Source organism: Polyodon spathula, chromosome 32 (genome assembly GCF_017654505.1).
Source record: "Polyodon spathula isolate WHYD16114869_AA chromosome 32, ASM1765450v1, whole genome shotgun sequence".
Lineage (NCBI taxonomy): Eukaryota > Metazoa > Chordata > Actinopteri > Acipenseriformes > Polyodontidae > Polyodon > Polyodon spathula.
Window position 1 is genome coordinate 1,680,158 of NC_054565.1, and position 16,871 is coordinate 1,697,028.

Consider the following 16,871-nt stretch of genomic DNA (forward strand, 5'->3'; position numbering starts at 1 on the left):
TGCACGTACTTGGATTAGGGAGTGGTTAACATGTAGAAAACAGAAAGTATTGATTAGAGGAGAAACCTCAAAATGGAGCGAGGTAACCAGTGGAGTACCACAGGGATAAGTATTAGGTCCTCTGCTATTCCTAATCTACATTAATGATTTAGATTCTGGTATAGTAAGCAAACTTGTTAAATTTGCAGATGACACAAAAATAGGAGGAGTGGCAAACACTGATGCAACAGCAAAGGTTATTCAAAATGATCTAGACAAGATTCAGAACTGGGCAGACACATGGCAAATGACATTTAATAGAGAAAAGTGTAAGGTACTGCACGCAGGAAATAAAAAATATGCATTATAAATATCATATGGGAGATACTGAAATTGAAGAAGGAATCTATAAAAAAGACCTAGGAGTTTATGTTGACTCAGAAATGTCTTCATCTAGACAATGTGGGGAAGCTATAAAAAAGGCTAACAAGATGCTCAGATATATAATGAAAAGCGTTGAATTTAAATCAAGGGAAATAATGTTAAAACTTTACAATGCATTAGTAAGACCTCATCTAAATCGAAATCCTAAAAGGTACTGATAATGTCGACCTAGGGGACTTTTTCAACCTGAAAAAAGAAACAAGGACCAGGGGTCACAAATGGAGATTAGATAAAGGGGCATTCAGAACAGACAATAAGAGGCACTTTTACACAGGAACTGAGGGTCCCAGGTAATGTTGTTGAAGCTGACACCCTGGGATCCTTCAAGAAGCTGCTTGATGAGATTCTGGGATCAATAAGCTACTAACAACCAAATCGAGCAAGATGGGCCGAATGGCCTCCTCTCGTTTGTAAACTTTCTTATGATTGCAATAAGAAGCTCTCACAATAACTGCAAACATCACAAACAGGTACAGTGATTTGAAGCTGCTTGTGATATTAAGCAGGGTTGCATCTTAGACTGTGGAGAATACACAGTCATTTAAACAAGCAGTTTGGCTGTTTTATTAAAACGTGAAATAGTGTATTGAGGGTATTGACTCTGTGAATTATTGAACTGTGCAGTAATGCAGGACTGCTGTGCTAACACCATACCATACTCACTGTAATCAGTAAAAATGTAACAATCAAGTGCACATAGTTGTTTGTCATTACTGCTGACCACAGGACGTACATTTTCTAATTCATTCTGTAAAACAAAAGCATGCTGTGTTTTATAAGTTGTTTAATATGCTTCTGGGTATTCTATTTTTGCGCTGCAGAGTGACTCTGGTTACATGCTGCACAGCGTACTGCATAGTTTCAAAATCAATGCATTTTTTGTAAAAGCGCCTTCGCAAGCGCTCTGCGGGAGACGTTTCGAATTATTTTTGGGTGTCGTGTTCTACGTGCAAGGCGGTTAAAAACTTTGAAAAAAGAGAAGCATTAAAAATAAACTAAATTGCAGAACATCAGCATGAAAGAAAAAGACGCCTTCGCTGGGCTGCAGTGTGGAAGACGTTTCGAAGCTCAGTTTTTGGGTGCTGGGCTGCAGTGTGGAAGGCAGTGGGTTGGAAGCTCGGTGGGTGGAGAACGGGCTGGGCTGCAGTGTGGAAGGCAGTGGGTTGGAGGAGCGGTGGTTGGAATAAGGGCTGGGCTGCAGTGTGGAAGGCAGTGGGTTTGAGGAGCTCAGTGGTTAGATAAAGAAAGCGCTGGGCTGCAGTGTGGAAGGCAGTGGGTTGGAGGAGCTCGGTGGTTGGAGAACGGGCTGGGCTGCAGTGTGGAAGGCAGTGGGTTGGAGGAGCTCGGTGGTTGGAGAACGGGCTGGGCTGCAGTGTGGAAGGCAGTGGGTTGGAGGAGCTCTGGGCTGGTGTGGAAGGCAGTGGGTTTGAGTAGCTCAGTGGAGAAGGGCTGGGCTGCAGTGTGGAAGGCAGTGGGTTGGAGGAGCTCGGTGGTTGGAGAACGGGCTGGGCTGCAGTGTGGAAGGCAGTGGGTTGGAGGAGCTCGGTGGTTGGAGAACGGGCTGGGCTGCAGTGTGGAAGGCAGTGGGTTGGAGGAGCTCGGTGGTTGGAGAACGGGCTGGGCTGCAGTGTGGAAGGCAGTGGGTTGGAGGAGCTCGGTGGTTAGAGGGGCTGGGCTGCAGTGTGGAAGGCAGTGGGTTTGAGGAGCTAGTGGTTGGAGAACGGGCTGGGCTGCAGTGTGGAAGGCAGTGGAAGCTCAGTGGAAGGGCTCAGTTAGAGGTGCTGGGCTGCAGTGTGGAAGGCAGTGGGTTGGAGGAGCTCAAAGTGGCAGTTCAGTGAGATTGATCTTCAGCAAAGAAGAAAAAGAAGATTAGCACTATTTTAATGAGACTGGGAGAGCAGTCTTGGCTTGCTCTGTGCTGTATTGCTTGTAGACAGTGTAATTTTAGTTCCCCATTTCTAAACACAGTTGAATTTTATTTAGGGCATTTTACAGCACTGGGTAATCACCCTGGATTGCATCTCGGGGTTACCCATAAAATTAATTGATTGATGCAATCCAGGTAAAATACTCAAAACAATCAATCCAGCTGTGGCTTATCCTGGCTGGGTATAGGCTGATCAATCAACAGACAAACTTCTTCAGTCTGATGAAGGCACCGGCTGGAACGTCTGTCTCTTTGACTTTTGTCTCTTGTAAATTTGACCTTGGTGTCATTTTAGCTTAATGCTTTGTTGCGTTTGAGAGACAGCTTAGATTACCAAGTGAATCCGTGATTGTGTGGAGTTAAATAACCAGGGAAAGACACACTTTTCTGATTTAGTGTTTCTCTTGGGCGCTTTCTTACTAAATGTTCACCTGTACTCGCAGTCACAATATAGTGGTCACTTATTTCAAGTTCATTCGGTATATTCACATATTTCAAATGCAACACGCCAGATAAAATGCTGCATCCTGGTACCTGTACTGTAGATCACATGGCCTGATTGTAGCTAGACCATTGGAGTGAGTTTGACCTGCAACACAGGAAGCGATTGGGTACCAGGAAGCAGCAGCAACTTTTACTTAGCATTTTGTTTGAAAGAAAAAAAAAATGCACAACACAAGTTGAAGTCTTAAATACAGGCAAAGCACTGAAATATCTTAAACAGAAGAAGTGAAATGTGCTCGTGGAAATACGAGGTGGAAAAAGAGGGCTTAAAATCTTGTCAGTTCCCCATTTTTAAAGGGGATTCAGTGATACTGTTGCTAGTGCTAATAAGAGGTAAGAAAATGCATTGTGTACCTGCAGCTGAAACTGCAGTACTCTACATAGAGAGAGAGAGAGAGAGAGAGAGAGACGTCCTGTGAGTCAGGCTGGAGGGCGAGCTCACTCAGTTTCCTGTGCAGTATCCTGGCTGTGATGTCATGTCCTATTGCACGAGTGCAGCAGTTTCTTTCTCTGAGCACGGAGTAGGAGAGTTGAGATGAACCCGGCAGGGTCTCGGGAGGGGCTCTGCCACTCCACTGCACTCCAGTACACTCTGCAGCTCTCAGCCTTCTCGCTCTGTATTGAAATCCCAAAGAGTGAATTCAGCCAATCAGCATAACACACAGGAAAGCCCTATCCAATCAAAGTAGAGTAATAACCCAAACATCAGAAAAAGGCTCAGCTCTTACCCCGTGCCTGGGAGGCTCGGCTCTTACCCTGTGTTGAGAGGTTCGGCTCTTACCCTGTGTTTTGAGAAGCTCAGCTCTTACCCTGTGTTTGTGCTTCAGCACAGCAGTCCTTCTCATTACTTCCCGCTTGTGTTGACACAGCTGGAACGTCCTGCTAACAGAAGCCATGTGTGAAACTTTGCTGCCCTCACCTGGTGAAAGTGAGCCTGTGCAGTGTAGCATTGTGCACTGAGATCTCGGAGTGTTCTTTACCATGCTGAGGATGCATATCTGTGGTGGAGCTGTCTCTCAGTCTATTTATCACTCTTCAGATATTGGTGGTCTCACTGTCCATGGTCTGTGTATAGCATAAAGAGAAGGTCTCCTCTCTCCAGTCTCAATCTCTCTTCTCTCCTCTCAGATCTCACCATGGGCTGTGTGCATTGTAAAGAGAAGGGCTCTTCCTCCAAGTCCCAGGAAGTGGTGGCAGATGGGAGCCAGCAGCCCTCACACCCCCGCTACGGACCTGACCCAACCAATCTGAGCCAGCCGGGCAGCTTCGCCCGCATCCCCGACTTCAACAACTTCCAGAACACGCCTGTCTCCACGGCAATGCCCTTTGGAGGTTCCACCCCCTTCCCCTCCGCAACGCAGCAGTCCACGGGAGGGGGAGGGGCTTTCACTGGTGAGGAGACGCTGTCACACGCACACGCACACCGACACGCTGTCACACGCATGCACACCGACACGCTGTCACATGCACAAGCACACTGACACGATGTCACAGGCACACTCGCAGAGACGTTGTCACATGCGCACGCAGACATGCTGCGACATGCCGTCACACGTGCACACCGACACGCTGTCACACACACACACCGCCACACATACCGACATGCTGCTACACACAGACACTCGCACAGACATGGACATTATTATATTTTTCTCCAGTTTAGATCAAATGATTCAACATGGATATGGGGATCTCGCACTTTACATATACCTAGTGAAGAATTTGTACAATTGTGATGAAACTTGGCTAGAACATTCTTTAGAACATGTTATTCAAATCCGAGGGAAATATGGGGGCTATAATGTTTTACCCATATTTTGAAACAGCTGATCCAATTGTGATGAAACTTGGTAAGGACATTCTTTTGAGTATTGTAATCTGGGGGTATATGCAGGCACCTCTCAGTTTTTGCCAAACTGTGGATGCAGGTGTGAGCTGTAGGTCACGGCGATGGCGAGTCTGTGACGGCTGTGTGTCTGTCCCGTGCAGGCGGGGGGGTGACGCTGTTCCTGGCGCTGTACGAGTACGACGCTCGCACTGAAGATGATCTCAGCTTCAGGAAGGGGGAGAAATTCCACATCATCAACAACGTGTAGGTACCAGGGAGGGGCTGAGATAGGAGGAGCAGCAAGTTTAGACTGTCTGTGCTGACTTTTCATTTTCTAGATATAAACACAGCAGTATTCTATTTTAGTGACAACACACTGTCCAATGTCTATGGAACGAATACACTATAGACTATATTGTAGTAAACTACGATTCTTCAACCACTACTGTAGAATTCTTCAGAGATGAAACCGGTGGAATATGGTGTGTTTTGGGCTGTAGCGTGTGTCTGTGTTTCAGTGCAGTGTCTGCTCTGAGCCCTGAACGTTGACTAACACTTGATTTTTCAGGGAGGGTGACTGGTGGGAGGCTCGATCTCTGGATACTGGGAGGACTGGGTACATTCCCAGTAACTACGTTGCCCCAGTGGATTCCATCCAAGCTGAGGAGTGAGTACTGTAGCACACGAGCATCCTGCTGATGTGTGTGGGCCAATGTTGTTCATTTTCTGATCAGCCCTCACCACACATGGAGGATTATCTCAGCTAATACATTCTTTTTTAGTTTTGACCTTATCTATCGTTTTCTGCATGAGTTCTAGGTGGCATTTCCTACTGATGTATTTCTTATATCCATTAGGGGCAGGGGGAAAGGTTAATGGTTACACTCTGTGTGTGTGTGTGTGTAGCGATGCACTGTAACAGGTGTCTGTGCCCCTCAGGTGGTATTTCGGGAAGATGGGACGCAAGGATGCGGAGCGCCAGCTGCTGTGCCATGGGAACCCCCGAGGCACCTTCCTGATACGAGAGAGTGAGACCACCAAGGGTAAGCGCTGCGGAGACCCCCAGAGAAACCTGCTGTTACTCCCCTCAATACACCGCCACACACACAGACCAGACACGCTGTCACTCCCCTCAATACAGCATCTCACACACAGACCAGACACCCTGTCACTCACACACAGACCAGCCCCCACTCCCCTCAATACAGCATCTCACACACAGACCAGACACGCTGTCACTCCCCTCAATACAGCATCTCACACACAGACCAGACACGCTGTCACTCCCCTCAATACAGCATCTCACACACAGACCAGACACGCTGTCACTCCCCTCAATACAGCATCTCACACACAGACCAGCCTCCACTCACTCCCCTCAATACAGCATCTCACACACAGACCAGACACGCTGTCACTCCCCTCAATACAGCATCTCACACACAGACCAGTCACTCCCCTCAATACAGCCTCACACACAGACCAGCCTCCACTCACTCCCCTCAATACAGCATCTCACACACAGACCAGACACGCTGTCACTCCCCTCAATACAGCATCTCACACACAGACCAGCCTCCACTCACTCCCCTCAATACAGCATCTCACACACAGACCAGACCTCCTGTCACTCCCCTCAATACAGCATCTCACACACAGACCAGACATGCTGTCACTCCCCTCAATACAGCATCTCACACACAGACCACACAATACAGCATCTCACACACAGACCAGACATGCCAATACAGCATTTCACACACAGACCAGTCACTCCCCTCAATACAGCATCTCACACACAGACCAGACACGCTGTCACTCCCCTCAATACAGCATCTCACACACAGACCAGCCTCCACTCACTCCCCTCAATACAGCATCTCACACACAGACCAGACATGCTGTCACTCCCCTCAATACAGCATCTCACACACAGACCAGACTCCTCTCACTCCCCTCAATACAGCATCTCACACACAGACCAGACACGCTGTCACTCCCCTCAATACAGCATCTCACACACAGACCAGACCTCCTGTCACTCCCCTCAATACAGCATCTCACACACAGACCAGACATGCTGTCACTCCCCTCAATACAGCATCTCACACACAGACCAGCCTCCACTCACTCCCCTCAATACAGCATCTCACACACAGACCAGACACGCTGTCACTCCCCTCAATACAGCATCTCACACACAGACCAGCCTCCACTCACTCCCCTCAATACAGCATCTCACACACAGACCAGACACGCTGTCACTCCCCTCAATACAGCATCTCACACACAGACCAGACACGCTGTCACTCCCCTCAATACAGCATCTCACACACAGACCAGACACCGCTGTCACTCCCCTCAATACAGCATCTCACACACAGACCAGACACGCTGTCACTCCCCTCAATACAGCATCTCACACACAGACCAGCCTCCACTCACTCCCCTCAATACAGCATCTCACACACAGACCAGACACGCTGTCACTCCCCTCAATACAGCATCTCACACACAGACCAGACACCGCTGTCACTCCCCTCAATACAGCATCTCACACACAGACCAGACACGCTGTCACTCCCCTCAATCCTCACACACTCAATACAGCATCTCACACACAGACCAGACACGCTGTCACTCCCCTCAATACAGCATCTCACACACAGACCAGACACGCTGTCACTCCCCTCAATACAGCATCTCACACACAGACCAGACACGCTGTCACTCCTCTCAATACAGCATCTCACACACAGACCAGCCTCCACTCACTCCCCTCAATACACCATCTCACACACAGACCAGCCTCCACTCTCACTCCCCTTTGTACTTCTGTCTATAAAAGTCAACAGATATATAACACAACAACAGTAGATATTTCTTTCTTTTTGCACACCGAGTAGGACAGCACACGTCAGTTTAGAACCCCACTGGTCTAGCTGACAAACAGGCAGACGCTTTCCACATCCTGAAATGTTTTTTCCAGTTTGAAGTTGTTTTTGTCTCTGGTCGAATTGCCCCCTCACTGCCTGCCTGCCTCTTGTCCGGTCCTCTCAGGAGCGTACTCCCTGTCTATCCGCGACTGGGACGAGGCGAAGGGGGACCACGTCAAGCACTATAAGATCCGCAAGCTGGACAATGGCGGGTATTACATCACCACGCGCTCACAGTTTGATACGGTGTCGCAGCTAGTGAAGCACTATAAAGGTGAGTCGCACGGTTGTTCTCTGGACTGTGACTTGGGTAAAGCCAGTGTCCACAACACGAAGTAAAAAAGTAATGCCTCTTTCCACTGTCTGGTGCTACAGGCTTCGGCTGCCAATCTCGCAAATTCTTGCCATGAGTCAAAGGGCACTGGGGGATTGTGGGATCGTATTGTGTTTTGGCGGTACCAAGTAAATCAACCAGGTGAACCAGCCCAAACCAAGGAGCTGAGACCCAGCCGTGACATTAACAAATAAATCAACCAGGTGAACCAGCCCAAACTGAGGAGCTGAGACCCAGCCGTGACATTAACAAATAAATCACCCAGGTGAACCAGCCCAAACCGAGGAGCCGAGACCCAGCCGTGACATTAACAAATAAATCAACCAGGTGAACCAGCCCAAACCGAGGAGCTGAGACCCAGCCGTGACATTAACAAATAAATCAACCAGGTGAACCAGCCCAAACCGAGGAGCTGAGACCCAGCCGTGACATTAACAAATAAATCAACCAGGTGAACCAGCCCAAACTGAGGAGCTGAGACCCAGCCGTGACATTAACAAATAAATCAACCAGGTGAACCAGCCCAAACCGAGGAGCCGAGACCCAGCCGTGACATTAACAAATAAATCAACCAGGTGAACCAGCCCAAACCAAGGAGCCGAGACCCAGCCGTGACATTAACAAATAAATCAACCAGGTGAACCAGCCCAAACCAAGGAGCTGAGACCCAGCCGTGACATTAACAAATAAATCAACCAGGTGAACCAGCCCAAACCGAGGAGCCGAGACCCAGCCGTGACATTAACAAATAAATCAACCAGGTGAACCAGCCCAAACCGAGGAGCTGAGACCCAGCCGTGACATTAACAAATAAATCAACCAGGTGAACCAGCCCAAACTGAGGAGCTGAGACCCAGCCGTGACATTAACAAATAAATCAACCAGGTGAACCAGCCCAAACCGAGGAGCTGAGACCCAGCCGTGACATTAACAAATAAATCAACCAGGTGAACCAGCCCAAACCGAGGAGCTGAGACCCAGCCGTGACATTAACAAATAAATCAACCAGGTGAACCAGCCCAAACCGAGGAGCTGAGACCCAGCCGTGACATTAACAAATAAATCAACCAGGTGAGACCCAGCCGTGACATTAACAAATAAATCAACCAGGTGAACCAGCCCAAACTGAGGAGCTGAGACCCAGCCGTGACATTAACAAATAAATCAACCAGGTGAACCAGCCCAAACCGAGGAGCCGAGACCCAGCCGTGACATTAACAAATAAATCAACCAGGTGAACCAGCCCAAACCGAGGAGCTGAAGAGCTCAGACCCAGCCAGCCTGTGCCACTGCTTGTGTTCAGTTCTGCTTTGTCGGCAATGCATTAACTATGTACTGATTCACTCCCCTTCCTTTCTTTGTCTGTCTTATCTTCTTTTTCCTTCTTTCTTTCTCTTTTCTCTTCTACCTTGCTCTCCCTGTTGTTCCCGTCTACGACCCTCCTGTTTTCCCTGTTTGTCTCCTCTCCTGTCTTCTCCATGTCTGTCTCTCCCTCCTCTTCCTCTCAGAGCGCTCTGCAGGGCTGTGCTGTCGCCTGGTGGTGGCGTGTCACAAGGGGATGCCCAAGCTTGCTGACCTGTCAGTCAAAACCAAAGACGTGTGGGAGATCCCGCGGGAGTCGCTGCAGCTCATCAAGAAGCTGGGAAACGGGCAGTTCGGGGAAGTGTGGATGGGTAGGACACCCCCAGATACTGACCCGGGACAGCAGGGGAAGTAGGGTTCCCTTCCCTACACAACCAGTGGCACGAGCATCCCCTCTCTAGCTCAGAGTGGCAGTGAACACACAGCTTAGCAAGAGTGCTGTCTTGCCTCTCAGTAGCAACTGTGCTCAATATGTTTGACACCAGTTTGCTATGGATATGTAGGTTTTTCAAATAGTGTTAAAGATTCCAGAGACCTAATCACTTCCTGTGCTGTAGATCACATGGTCTGGTTGCAGCAGTCTATATCGAGTGAATCTGACCTACAGCATGAGAAGTTATTAGGTACCAGAAAGTAACGGAATTTGGATTTTCTGTAAAAGTTAAAAGTTCAGAAGAATGTGTGTGATAATGCAGCTACTAGTGATGAAGCATTTTCACATCTCCATTTATAAGCTCAACACATTCAGCCACTGGTTGGGGTTAGGGAAGGTGCCTCTATCCCTCCTCACTGTTCTCCGGTGGGTAACTCTTGCATGCAAATCCATCTCACCACCCCCTCCCCTCCTCTCCTCTCCCCTCCCCTCCTCTCCTCCATTGCGCCCCTCCTCCCCAGGCAGTAACGATGGTCTTTGCAGCTGTCTGCTCAAGGCCTGCCCCAACTCGACCCCTCAGACCCTAGGCCTGAGCCATGATGCCTGGGAGATCTCGAGAGACACCCTGAGACTGGACACCAAGCTGGGGCAGGGCTGCTTCGGGGACGTGTGGATGGGTAAGACCCCGGCTCCCAGGCTCACTCCCCCTGCCCAGGATTTAAAGCACACCACTAGCCAAATAATTCAATCAATCTTACCTGTTTTACACGTCTCTGCTGGCTACTGTATACATAGGTCTTAAATGAGCTGTTTTGAAAGATGAATTTTCGTTTCAACACATGATATCTGGTGCTGCTTTAAGTTAAGGAAAGTTCTCAGTTTCTATGCCTTGCTCTCAGGAAATCTGTTACACTTTGAGTCACTTCACCCAGCAGTGTCTTCTGGGTCATGCCAGTCAATAGGGGAAGCTGCTATTGAAGGCGTGGGACATGTCACACTCCTAGCGCAACCCTAACTGAAAGCATGGCTTGCAGAGTGCTGTTTATTTAACTGAGCTGCACAGTATCATGTTATAAATAAGTACACTTTTGAGACCTATGTAGCAGATGAAAGTGCACAGCAGGTAAGATTTACAAATGATTTTGTTGCCTCCAGTTGAAGTACTGCAATCACATAGCTAACAAAAATGCACATGTTTTTTTCATAGAAATTATTGCACAGAACCATTCAGCAACACCCTCTGCACTCTTCTGAATGGTGGACTCCCCGTCATGCATGAGCGCAGTGGGCATTGTGCTGGTCTGTCTGTGTCCAGCTTTAGAGAAGAGAGTGTGGGGCTCATCTTTACACTTGAGTAAGAGCCCCAGCTGTATGAATCTCAATCACTTTGCAGTTACCAGTCAGCAGAGTACAGAAACACTTTGGAGAAACAGGATAAAGTGAGATCCCAGGCCAGGATTAGCACTGAAATACACCCACGTTGTGTAAGACATGCTGGTCGAACACACACACACTAACTGGCGCTCACCCTGACTCCCCCACGTCAAAGGGGAGTGGTCAAGATTTAAAGAGGCATAGCTAGTTTTCAGTAAGTACAGTAACTAAAGAGTTAATATTCACTATAAGAGAATGACTTCCACCTCTCGTGGTTTGTCCTGTGTTCCCTTTCTACCCCTCACAGCATGTTCACACTCCCTCCTCCATTCCTCACACCACCCCCATACTAACCCACTGGTGTTGGCCTAGTGAATGTAACACATGTCAAAACGAATGAGTGGTACACATCTCCAGTGGCCTGCGTCGGTCAGGGTGTTATGAGAGAGTGGGATACTAATTTTCTCCCTTTGCCTCCGTGGCGATGGTGTTTTTTGCTCAGGCATGTGGAACGGCACCACGAAAGTGGCGGTGAAGACCCTGAAGCCGGGCACCATGTCCCCTGAGGCCTTCCTGGAGGAGGCTCAGATCATGAAGAGGCTGCGGCACGACAAACTGGTGCAGCTCTACGCAGTGGTGTCGGAGGAGCCCATCTACATCGTCACAGAGTTCATGAGCCAAGGTACACAAGCAGAACCGCCCTCCCTGCCAGTCTGTGAACACTATAGAGTCACACTGACTCCCTCCCTTCCAGTCACTGCTCTGCACACTATAGTCACACTGACTCCCTCCCTCCCAACCACTCTGAACACTATAGAGTCACACTGACTCCCTCCCTCCCAGTCACTCTGAACACTATAGAGTCACACTGACTCCCTCCCTCCCTCCCAGTCACTCTGCAAACTATAGTCACACTGACTCCCTCCCTCCCAGTCACTCTGCAAACTATAGTCACACTGACTCCCTCCCTCCGTCCCAGTCACTCTGCTCTGAACACTATAGAATCACACTGACTCCCTCCCTCCCAGTCACTCTGCTCTGAACACTATAGAGTCACACTGACTCCCTCCCTCCCAGTCACTCTGCTCTGAACACTATAGAGTCACACTGACTCCCTACCTCCCAGTCCCTCAGCTCTAACCACTAGACCACATCTTCTTATAAAGTCTTGTGAATCCTTGCCTATCTGAGCAATCCCAGTCCTTAGTTTCCAGGCACTGACCTCGTTGCCGTGTCTGTTTCAGGGAGCTTGCTGGATTTCTTGAAGGATGGAGACGGTCAGTATCTGAAGCTGCCGCAGCTGGTGGACATGTCGGCGCAGGTACGGTTCAGGGGGTTTCAAGACCCGGTGGAACAGGGTTCACTATGCCAACACATTTCAAATCTGTGCTGAGGGCACTGGGACTGACCTGTGTGCTCCTGTGCTCAGATCGCCGCGGGGATGGCCTATATCGAGAAGATGAACTACATCCACAGAGACCTGCGAGCCGCCAACATCCTGGTGGGAGACAACCTGGTGTGCAAGATCGCCGACTTCGGACTGGCGAGACTCATTGAGGACAACGAGTACACTGCGCGCCAAGGTGAGCGGGCACTGCCCCCTCATCCCGATCCCAGCACAGCAGAGAGCAGAGAGTGTGTGCTACACTTGGACCCTTCTAAACATCCATCAGTCTAAAAGCATAGCAAACTTTAATAAGCATGCCAAAAGCATGGGTAAGCACTATAAAGAATAGCAAGGTAGAGTAAAGGATATTAATAAACACGGCAAACCAGGGAAAGCTATGGCAAATGCATAGTATAACCCTAGAAAAAGCATGGGAAAACTGCAAAAGCACTGTGGGTACTTTTATAAGGATAGTGCACAAGGCATTGATCCATTTGTACTTGGTTTTGCAGAGTCCAGTAAGCAGCATCTCTGTGAAGAGTTTCACTGGTTAGCAGGGGTTCCAGAACAGATGTAATTAGGGTCATCTTCTCCGCCGTGGTTTATTTGCTGAGTGTCTGAGCTCCATTAAGAGCAGTGTCTGTGTGTGGTGTAATTGTAGACTGAGGAGAGGAGCATGGTAAAGCCCGCTGGTGCAGTGCAGGGCAAGCGAGTCTCTGAAGCAGAACGCAGAACAAACATCCCCAGGCATTGCAATTCCCTTCTTGCATCTCCATCTGAAACCTGCCTCCGTTTATCTCACAATACAAATGACACGTTTCCACTAAAGTGTCTTCAATGAAGGGAAAACTACACCAATGTGTACCCCTACCTCACCAGCTTACACATTTTTGTGCCCCTACCTCAGCAGCTACACATTGCTGTGCCCTTACCTCACCAGCTTACACATTGCTGTGCCCCTACCTCACTAGCTTAGACATTGCTGTGCCCCTACCTCAGCAACTACACATTGCTGTGATTTTTCCCTTCATTCAAACTGAACTGAGTCTAGTTCTTCCAGTGTTTCTGTTTCTGACCCAGGTTGTGCTTCCCCTGCAGGTGCCAAGTTCCCCATCAAGTGGACGGCCCCCGAGGCAGCTCTGTACGGCAAGTTCACAATCAAGTCGGACGTGTGGTCCTTCGGGATCCTCCTGATTGAGCTGGTGACCAAGGGCAGAGTGCCCTACCCAGGTAACTGGCTCCTCAAGAGAGCAGTGCACTGTAGTCATGGTGATGCCTTTTTTGAAGACACTGATCGTTCTCATTTGCTATTTCTCTCTCCTCACCTGACTCCTTCCAAATTTCTCTCCATCTGCCATGTCTGCCCCTTCCTCTCCTTACAACTTGTATTCCCTCTTCACTGCCTCTCTCCCCTCCCCCCTTTCTCTGCAGGGATGAATAACCGGGAGGTGCTGGAGCAGGTAGAACGGGGGTACCGCATGCCCTGCCCGGTGGGGTGCCCTGCCTCGCTGCACGAGCTCATGGTGCAGTGCTGGAGGAAGGAGGCAGAGGAGAGGCACACCTTCGAATACCTGCAGGGCTTCCTGGAGGATTATTTCACAGCCACAGAGCAGCAGTACCAGCCAGGAGAGAACCTCTGAGAAGAGACAGACAGACAGACACGCACGCACGTACACGCAAATTAAAGGGGCTTTACTTTCGCAAAGCATGGTCCTCTCTCTGCAACCCTTTTTAAAGAACAGAAAACTGCTCTTGCTTCAACTGTACCTTCCTACTCCAACCAAAACACTGACAGTACAGAACCACAAGCATTTCTCTTTTTTTTTTGTCTCTTGCTGCATTCAAGTGCCATATGAGGAGTTTAAAAAGGGACATACAGCCATTGCTGAAGCAGCCCTCTCTCCAGTAGACTGCAGCTGACTGGTAAAGACATTGAGAAGCAGGAAGGAGTCTTTTTATTCAAGCACTGACTTTGTTGAGCACATTTTAATTATTCTTGTCAACTTCTTTATTTACTGAGAACTTTATTTTTTATTTCAGGGAGGGTGTGTGGGTGCATTAATAAATATTCTCTCTCAAACTCTTTTTTTAGAATCATAATTTGTATTATTACTGCTGTTTTTATTACTAATAATAATAATTGTTATTGTTATCGTCATGTTGTTGTTCAATGTATGCAATCAGGATCCCGCTCCTCTTCTCTTTTTTATAGCACAGAAATGACTTGTTTTCAATGTAAACAGCATCTGGAAATCGTGCCACGGAATCAAGGAAGCTGCACACGTTGCAATGTGTTTTCTGTGGCGCTGCTTTTTCTGACAGTCGCTGGAATAGATGACTAGAAGACTTTTTTTCTCTTTTTTTTAAGCCATGTATTTTGTGATTGAATGTCTGGATGTAGAAAAAGATTTTAAAAGGGGTCACCGCCTCCTCGAAATCACGAGTTTCTGCAGCAGCAGAGAGGCACTAAGATGCTCGCTCACGGGGTGTGAAAGTTTTGGGTTAGTGCTTTGAGCAGCCCAGGATTCTTAAAGCTACAAAGCTGTTAGATAGTCTGGCTGACTAAATAATTCCATCAGCCATCCAGCACTTCCACTAGCTTCACAGGTCTCCAATCTGCACTTTCTAAAGGAATGCATGCTACAGCACACATGGACTTTCTGTTTTAGGGCGTGACATCTGCTCCTCTATGAAGTTAAAGGAAGTTCACAGTTTCTGTGAGGTCATCTGTTGCACTTGCATTTCATTCAGCAGTGTCTTCTGGGTCAAAGCATGTTACTGGCTGAAAGCATGTCAGTCAATAGGGGAAGCAGCTGGTTGGTTGAGAGGAAATAAGCCATTGAAGGAATATCACCCTCCAGGTGGATCTCACATGGGAAGTCTCTTGGTTGGTCCCCGTTATCATGCATCTGTATATAACTTCTACTTACTCTTCATTTGAAATTGTAAATCTGTGCACAGTTTAAACTCTGTAGAACAGTCTGGAGGACTGCTGCCTTTTCCTACTTCCCAGATCAGACAGTGACCCACAGCCCCTCCCAATCAGACAAGATTAACCAATCAGCCAGCATCGATTTCACAGCTGATGACACCCAGAACTTCCCCGGCACACCATAGGCTCAATCACAAATTCAAAAACTTAAGAAGACAAATGTTAAATACCTTCAGCAGTGTTACTCTGGTGTGTTGTCTAATGCCTTCATCAGTGTGAGTTTGTGACATTATGTGTAACCTCACCGCTCAATGCTCCCTATGGACATTGAGTTTGAATGGATGTGTCACCCATTAAGATGGTGATGTGTTCATGAATAATGTGTGTTCAGGTACACACTCATTTATATGGTTGGGCAAGTTTCTTCTAGTTTCAGTTTGTTGATGCAATCTAGTGTGATTCTCCAGTGCTGTAAAATGCTCTAAACAAACCTAGGTGCGACCCATCACAGTTTAAACCGAGCCATTATTTTCAAATCATTTTCCATCAGTTCATGGACAGTTGAGCATTTGAAATTCCAGATGAATATATTCTGCAGAGTTCCATTTTAAAAAGCTGTGTTCCATTGTTGTTTTAATATTAAAATCTTCAGGGTAATTAGTCAGTGCTGTGAAATGCTCTGATAAGAGGTGGCTGCTTTCCTGGATGGGATATGCTTTGTGTGAATTCAAGGTGCATTTTCTTTTTTTAAGAGAGCGCCAGGACTGAGCCCACAAGGCTCTGAGTCCTGTCAAGTCCTTTTCAACCAGGTTTACTGACTTGCTTGGCTTTGTTCAGTTAGACAGTTAAAAAGACCTCTGCCTGGATTGAATCCAGATTAGAGCAGAGCCACAGCCATTAGACAGTGGAGCGATGGCTCCGGTGTAAGCCTTGACTAGACTGAGCCCTGGTTGGAACGAGGCTCTGCTGTGCTTCGTTCAATAATGAAAGATCTCTGTGCACTGTGTTTCTGTTGCAATTCATTTACAGTGAAACCCTGAGAATGGGTGGAATGAAACAGAAAAGACGGCTTGTTATTTCTGAATTACTCCTCCTATTGTTCTCGTTGGTGTTATTCTCATTATTATTTAACAGTGTTGTTTTTAATGTACTCCTTTTATTTTTGTTTTCTGAGCGGTTGCAAAGTGCAACACCGTTCCTCTTTCTGTTATTTGCTAGTGTGTAAATAAGTGAAATAAAGACTTTCTAAGAGGCGGTCTGTTTTCCTTATTTTCTGTGAGAGAAAGGCCAGTTTTCAGCAGGCAGTAATTTCCTGAAGCACACAAACTGGCACTGAACTGCACAGTGTGAAACACTGGACCTATTACTAATTACCACTGACTTCATTAAATACATGGATTTCTCTTGTATTACTGATCATATCGGATCCAACTCATGATGCCCAGTGAAAATGATCAGAACACTCCACTGTGTTTGTTCATCGTTGTATTT

The 16,871-nt window shown here is 47.8% G+C and overlaps 1 protein-coding gene across 4 annotated transcripts in view; it reads left to right on the top strand.

Moving 5' to 3' along the window:
- The window catches only part of LOC121303438 (proto-oncogene tyrosine-protein kinase Yrk-like), a 42,160-nt gene extending 25,526 nt beyond the window's left edge, over positions 1-16,634 (top strand). For 2 of the 4 annotated variants that reach the window (XM_041234142.1, XM_041234145.1), the window contains 12 exons: positions 3,983-4,246; positions 4,844-4,946; positions 5,251-5,349; positions 5,622-5,725; positions 7,743-7,892; positions 9,461-9,625; positions 10,209-10,364; positions 11,564-11,743; positions 12,306-12,382; positions 12,491-12,644; positions 13,547-13,678; positions 13,880-16,634. In XM_041234142.1, coding sequence (XP_041090076.1) covers positions 3,983-4,246; positions 4,844-4,946; positions 5,251-5,349; positions 5,622-5,725; positions 7,743-7,892; positions 9,461-9,625; positions 10,209-10,364; positions 11,564-11,743; positions 12,306-12,382; positions 12,491-12,644; positions 13,547-13,678; positions 13,880-14,088 — 1,793 coding nt within the window. In that variant the 3' untranslated portion in view covers positions 14,089-16,634. The remainder of the gene's footprint in view (positions 1-3,982; positions 4,247-4,843; positions 4,947-5,250; positions 5,350-5,621; positions 5,726-7,742; positions 7,893-9,460; positions 9,626-10,208; positions 10,365-11,563; positions 11,744-12,305; positions 12,383-12,490; positions 12,645-13,546; positions 13,679-13,879) is intronic. The other 2 variants (XM_041234143.1, XM_041234144.1) reach the window with 2 other exon arrangements.
- Positions 16,635-16,871: the final 237 nt, after the last annotated feature.